At 43.8% G+C, this 7576-nt stretch overlaps 1 protein-coding gene across 1 annotated transcript in view; it reads right to left on the bottom strand.

The window, feature by feature from the left end:
• Positions 1-92: 92 nt before the first annotated feature.
• LOC101861722 overlaps positions 93-7576 on the bottom strand; it is an 8737-nt gene continuing 1253 nt past the window's right edge. The window contains exons 3-5 of the mRNA XM_005095467.2: positions 4932-6447; positions 2749-2915; positions 93-1832 (exon numbers count right to left, since the gene is read on the bottom strand). Of these exons, the coding sequence (XP_005095524.1) occupies positions 1605-1832; positions 2749-2915; positions 4932-6447 (1911 nt within the window). The 3' untranslated portion in view covers positions 93-1604. The remainder of the gene's footprint in view (positions 1833-2748; positions 2916-4931; positions 6448-7576) is intronic.

The following is a 7576-nucleotide window of genomic DNA, read 5'->3' as shown; positions in this document are numbered from 1 at the left end:
TGTGTGTGTGTGTGTGTGTGTAAAATAACTTTGGGATAGGAAAAAATGGAACCCGTTACCTCGCAGGCAGTAAACCAACATTAGACATTAAAAAGAGAAAACAAATGAAAACTTTATTTTTGGAAGAAAACAACAACAAATCATCATCAAGCAGTGAAAGGGTGGGTTGTGTCAAATCATCATACGTTACAATAAGCATACAGGTTATATACATGGCCAGTGACAAGAGTAGAGAGAAGATAAGCATTAAGCATAGCTGCGTGCAAGGTTACAAAGCTGACAACATGGCTACTCACAGGGCTACACATGAGCCGTACGTGGTCGTACTCTTGGCTATTTACATGACTGTACACAAAGCTACCACTTGGTAACCTGCAGGACTATAGACAAGGCTACACTCACACATCGCTTCCTTAGAATTACAAAGTTCTATCTGGCATTTTTTTCCAGTTACTAAGGTGATGTGTACAGAAACTTAACATTGCATCTCTTCTATCAAATAGTAAGAATGTTCGGAATCGTTATCAAGATATTCAAAGAATTGCATTCCATAAAGCTTGACATGTTAAGAAACTCCAAATTCTTAAGGTCAAATTTCTTTTAAACCAGAACTTTATTATTCTAGGGTAGCGATTTGGCCACACACAAGACTATACACACATGGCCTGCGACATAGAGACGGCTACACACTTGGCTTCACAGATAACTACACTCATGGCTACACGTATGACCAGAGACAGAAGAGCAAGGATGATAAAAGCATGGTACATACATGGTATCTCGACTTGCTACACTCACGGCTATATATGCATCTGTTCTCTGCACTCGATCTAACAGCGGTTATATCTGATTTCCGCAGCCACGCAGCTTGACCTCATTGTGTTGGCGATTTTTTAAAAGTTTATTTCATGTGCATCAGCAAATGGTATCGAACATTAAAATGTATTTTATAAGGAAAAGTTGAATCATAACAAATTGTTAGATATTTGCCTAAAATTAAGCTATATTTCCGAATATTTTCCCTTGTGCTTTGAACTTTTATGATCACTAATGAATTTGATACCTCCCAGCAACTCATCCATTTTTTGCTTTAACAATGGATGCCTCCCCAACGCGCTGAGATCGAGGAACGTACGAGTACTTCAAGCAAAGTCGACGACGCATTGAGATCGAGTGGACCCATCTGCATGGCTATACTCATGTTTACTCGATTTGCAACACAAAAACGGCTATCTTCATAGCTTCACAGATCAAACTGATTTCTGCATGCCTACAAACATGGCTATATATCTCGAAATGCTACCAAAAATAGCTACCTACATGGCTGCACACAGTCATAGCTTCTCGACTTGCTAAACACAATGACTATCTGAATGCCTGCACACAAGGTAACTTAACCCGACTTGCTACAAAATAAATAGCTCTGCATGACTCCATACATTGTTCCTAGACTTGCTACTCACATGAACATCTGCATGGCTACACCAGTAGCTACACGAATGGCTACACATATGGCTAGAGGCTTTGGTATGGGTTTAACGCCTCTGTCAGCACTATTAGGTTAATTAAGAGGCGGGACCTCCTAGTTTAACGTCCATCTCTGGCTAGAGGCACAGTAGCAAGGAGAAGAAGAGCATGGAGAGAGAGCAGGCGCCGCAGCTGGTTATGATGGGGACCCACACACTGCCTGTCTGGTGCATGAGCGGGCCCATCAGGCTGGTGACTGTGATGCTGGACAGGGGTAACAAGGTACCCATCAGAGACATGGCGCGGCCGGCGTGGCTTGACTTGTCCGAAGGTGGTCCATTGCCTGATGTTTGGCACACCTCTTCCTGTGAGAGAAAGGGAAAACAGTTTATGGTTTAATGCCCCTTATTATCACTATTAGGTTATTTAAGATGCAGGACACTACCGACGCCAATGGAGGGAGGGGGAGAGAAAGGGAAGGGGGGAGAGAGAGAGAGAGAGAGAGAGAGAGAGAGAGAGAGAGAGAGAGAGAGAGAGACAGAGAGACAGAGAGAGAGAGAGAAAGAGAGGCTTATCACCTATTAACACTATTCACTATTAGAGGAGCAGGACCTCCGAATTCGACATCAGTCTCTTTTAGGACCGAGCTTAATGGATTGAAAGGCTTAAAAACTCCAAAAAGCAATCCAAGTTGGAGAAAACGCACAGTCAGGGATTCGAACCAAGGCCATCCACTCCGTAGTCTAGAAGTACATCAAATGAGCTAACGGAGATCCTTGAGCGTTTGCCCTGACTTCCACATAAACAATTCAAAGACATTTAGGGAATTAATAATGATGCTATTAATTAAAGACCAATAGCTGTGGGTACGACAGATGATTAAAAAAAATGTAAAGGAACCTGTGACGTGGAAAGTAGCTGAAAAGATTTTCTTACTGAAGTCAATGATTTCGTCATACGATGGCAATTTCCGTTACTTTCTATTTTTTTTGTTTTGTAAAGGATTTATTTGTTTGTTTATTTGAGTAAAGAGGAGCATATCGACACACTAATGGGAAAAAGCAAGACAGACAGACGAACAGAAACAACGGAGGGAGCGTAAAGAAATAGCTCTCTAACTACCCGAAGTGAAATATTTACGAAAAATTAATGAGGGTCACTTAAGTGCCGAAGATCAGAGGTGTAACAAGAAAGTAACAAACACAAAAAGGAGGAGAGATGACGACGACAGAGATGTCTAAAGGACCTCCAACGACCAACAATACACCTCGTAGTGCTTACATGCACGTATCTGTTGGCCAGTATGTAGGGCAGGGTAAACACACAGGTGCGGAAAGCGCCGAATGTAACCATGGCAACGAAGTAGGACACCTCGTTCTGACAGTACATGAAGATGAAATTCGCGACAACCATGGCAGCGTGTGTCGCGAGAAAGAACGCGCGCTCACCTGGCAAAAGAAAAAGTTGAAAAATGGTGAAATAGAAAGGAAGGGGGGGAGGGGGGTTGGTAGTGTTTTATGGCGCTCGCTACTGCATAAGGTCACATGAGCGCGCGGGACACATTATTAAACATTTTCATTTGGTAACAAATTTTGAATTTTGCCCGGGTGAACACCGAAGCCACCTCTTATCGATTTTGGACTACCAAGGGATCTTTAACGTGCGCAACTTGCACACAGGACCTCCGGGATTTTTAGCCCTTATCCGAGAAGGCTAGTTGTAGATTTTACCTTCCATAAGATAAGGGGTGTGACTGAAAGACAGCAGTGAGAAGAAGACATGGAGTATCAGTAGAAAGGCTGCGGAAAGAGTCAGGAGCCCAGAGGAGGAGGCAAAGATGTGAGGGGATGGGGGAAGAAAGTGGAGACGAAAAGCAGACCACAAGACTTTGCTAGAGAGCTGGAAAGGGTGTGAAAGGAGAACATTTGAGAAAAGAACTTTTTATCGTCCCGGGTTCGAACACGGGACCTTTTGAATGAGAGACGAACACCTCAACCTCTAGGCTACGAGAGTCTCCATAGGAAGTTTAACGCCCCTTCATAATGATATTATGTGTAATGTTGTCAGCTTTATTTTTCTTTGCATACTGAATGTTAATGAAAGTAACATAATATTATACTTTAAATCCTATGTACATCTAAATGTGTTTCTTCCACTCCTGTACAGCCAAGAAAGATGTCCCAATGGGACAATAAAGCATTTCGTCTTATCTAATTTTTATTATATTATCTTATCTTATCTATTTGGTTATTTAAGAGGCTTGACCTCAGAATTTAACGTCCATCCCCGAAAGAACTGGGCCAAATGGGAAATTCGTGCAAGGCGCCTTATACAAGGACACAACGTGGGACCAAGCTAAGAGAAGAAGGTTCAGTAAAATAAGTTTGAAAGTGTTTATTTTTGTCAGAGTTGTACGGCACTAGCAACACTGTTACACAATTAGGTTAGTCTATTGTTGAAGATTACAGGTTTTACTAGATGGCAAGTTCCATTATTGTCTTCTTTTTGTTTAGTTTAGTAAGAGTTTTACGGCACGTTTAACAAGTTTAAGTCATATGAGCGTCGAAGAATAGAGGTTTTACTAAAGTGTAACACGAAAAGAAAAAGAAGAGATAAGGACACTAGATGTTTGATTGGAAAGAAGCATCAAACCACAACACAGCACCCGCCAACCACTCTTGGGATACTGTATAGTGTGCTGTTTGTCAACAGAAGAGGATACTGTGTGCTGTGTAGTGTGTCAACAAAGGGAGATACTGTGTAGTGTGCAGTATGTCAACAGAAGGAGATGCCATGTAGTGTGTAATATGCCAACAGAAGAATGTGGTGTACAGTGTGTAGTGCGTCCACAGAAGAGGATACTATGCAGTGTGTAGTGTGTCAACAGAAAAAGATACAGTGCAATGTGTAGTGTGTCAACAAAGGAAGATACTGTACAGTGTGTCAACTGAAGAAGATGCCATATAGTGTGTAGTGTGTCTACAGAAGAAGATACCATATAGTGTGTTGTGTGTCAACAGAAGAATGTCGTGTATGGTGTGTCAACAGAAGAGGATAGAGCGTAGTGTGTCAACAGAAGGAGATACCTTGTAGTGTGTTGTGTGTAAAAGAGAAATATATTTTTAAAGTATATTTTACTGTCTAATAACATCTCTAATCTTCGGCATTATTATTTCCTATTTGTGTTGCAGGTGCCCTAAAAGACTAACTAAAACTAAAACTAAACTGATGAATCAACTAGTTTTTTGCGATTTATCAATGAGACAGATTTTGTGATTAACTAGATTGGTTTACATATCTGCCAACTACACCGACAACGTGTGTAACCAATAAGTAGATCAGTTTACATTATATCTGTCAATTAGACAGATTACGTATGTGACCAAGTAGATTATTTTACATATCTATCAATTAACATTGCGTATGTAATCAAGTACACAAGCTAACGTATGCAACTGAGGTACCCATGATCTGCAGGAGTTTTCGATTGAGTGCAGAAAAGGACAGATAACCCAGATACATGACAAAACTGCCCATGGCCGACCTCCTCTGGCCTTTCAGGTAATTGTGGTAAGCGTCCGTGCCGGGATTGGAACCCGGGTCGCCGCCGAACACACCGACAGTGAGAGCGTTAGGGTTGTAGACCACGAAGGTTAGGTTGGCGGTGTACGTGAAAAAACAAGACACGAACAGGATGACAAGACGTTTACTGCAGAAACTGTAAGTACCCCGAGAGGGAGAGTTGGTATCGCAACTTGCAGCATGTGGGGATATTTGTCGTTCTTTGTCTGTATGTGCAGAGTTTTCTTGTGAGTCATTTAGAAGATATTCAGCACGTGCGCAGTGCCCATTTGAGGGAGTTGTGGTACACCGTTTTGGTGAATTCATGCACTTTTCAGTGTCTATGGTTTGTGGGAGGGATTCCAGGGTTGAAACTCCGTTTCCAATAGAATGTCCGTTTCCGATAGAAACGTAAGAGGTGGGTTTCCTCTGTGTTGCGATCAGTAACGTCTTGTCGTCACAATCCTCGGAGGGTGGGGAACTATTAGTGTCTGCTTCAGCCAGGAGGAGACTTAACTTTGGATCATATTCCTTCTCTCCCGTAACGCCTATGTCTGTGTGTGGCTCAGGGCTGTCTGAGAAGCGACCTTCTAAATTCGGTCCTGTCGGCGAATCCCGAGTCTTTGAATTGAGGTATTGAGCTGTGAGAAACGTGCACAAATACCCGAGCGTGCAGATAGTGCTGAGAGCCACACAAAACACCAGCAGTGTCGCTTCCGTCGAGTCCAGGGAGAATAGCGATCCGAGATACGCCGAGATATCGAGCGCCCCTAGACACGAGACAGTCGTGCCCCCTGCCGCCGCCATAAGGGTGGCGATGATGAGAAGGTGGGAGTGCGATTCCGAGTCCGTGTTAGCGAGGAGGTAGGCTCTCAGCACTGGGCAGCCGGTGTCAAAGGCTGTCTCTATCAGGGCGAATCCGATCATGGCGAGGAAAGCTGTGCTGGGGAGGGAGGAGGAGGAGGAGGAGGAGGAGGAGGGGGACGGGGATGGGAAAGAGGAGGAGTTGGGACCCAGCCATGACGTAATGTTCTCCACTCCGACTGCACCCGTGGTCCAGTCCCGGATTTGACCTCTGGTGTAGTTGTTAGAGAAAGAGCCTTGTTCGAGGAAGACGCTGCTCGAAATGTTCCCCACACCATCCACGTAAACAGGGACACCCGCCTTCCGCCCCGCCAGCTGACCACTGTCTGACCCCTGTGACCAAGTTCCGGTGTAGTTTCCCTCTATGACAAGTGTAGTAGAGACAGTTGACGTCTGCTGGAGGCTGAGAGAGGGGCGAGGCTGGGGCTGGGAGCCGTTGTCATCGGGTGACCATTGTGACATCATCTGTAGCTTGACCAGGCCGGCGGTGGCCACAAGCAGGTAGGCGGTTAGGAACAGGACCAGGGAGCATGCATAGGCCACCAGCTTACGCCTCTAACGTCACAGGAGGGAAGATTGTGCACGGGACAAGGGGGCGGGGCGGGATGTAGAGCACGAAGAAGTATTGTGAAACATGGAAGAGAATTTGTGAAATAGGATAGTGAAATATTGAGGGAGATTTTGAAATCTAGAGGAGGATAGTGAAATTAATATGGAGGACGAGGATTGTGAAAAATGGAGGAAGATCGTGAAATTTGGAGGAGGACAGTGAATTAATATGGAGGAGGAGGATTGTGAAAAATGGAGGATGGTTGTTATATGTGAGAAAGAATGTGAAACAAGGAAGAGGATTGGGAAATATGGAGGAGGATTGGGAAATATGGAGGAAGATTTTTAAATATTAGGAAGATTGTCAAATATGGAGAGGAATTTCGAAAGATGAAAGGGTCTTGTAAAACATAAAGGTAAGGTTTTGAAATGTAAAGGAATGATTGTGAAATGCAACCTATAAAGGGATGACTGGGAAATATAAAGGGGTAATTGGGAAACATTAATGAATGATAGTAAAACATGGAACAGGAAAGTCAAATATGGGGAACATGACAATCTCAACTAACAGAGCAAATTACTTTTAGAGCCAGAACAGATAGGTGGCGGAAAAGATTAGGGTAATGAATAATAATAACATTACAGGTTTTTTTTTCTGAGAGCATCCAAGCAAAGGAATGAATGACGAATCATGATCACCGATGTCTGCCATGATGTCACAGATCTAAGAGTACTTGATGATCATCATCATTATCTCAACTTTGGTTATTTTTAGCTACCCCACACCACAACAATGGTCACGTGGTTATCTCAACTTTGGGCAGGTGTCTGTTATGTAGCGGTCCGACGATTTGCTGTCATACCGAGTAGGCCCGAGTTCGATTCCCGAGCGGGAATTTAAAATTATTTTTTTTCTCGGATATTTCAGTCCTTCTTCAGGAATGTTATATCCCCCTCAGCCAGGCCGGGTTGCTCCTGACAGGCCGGGTTGCTCCTGACAGGCCGGGTTGCTCCTGACAGGCCGGGTTGCTCCTGAAAGGCAGGGTCGGAACCCGCCTCTTAAATTGTGTCGATGGGGGCGTAAAAGCAACAACATTAAAATAAAATGTATGAATAAACGAGAAGGGTCACGTGG

This window comes from Aplysia californica, unplaced genomic scaffold, assembly GCF_000002075.1.
Source record: "Aplysia californica isolate F4 #8 unplaced genomic scaffold, AplCal3.0 scaffold00104, whole genome shotgun sequence".
Taxonomy (NCBI): domain Eukaryota; kingdom Metazoa; phylum Mollusca; class Gastropoda; order Aplysiida; family Aplysiidae; genus Aplysia; species Aplysia californica.
This window is presented reverse-complemented; position numbering and strand designations above follow the sequence as displayed.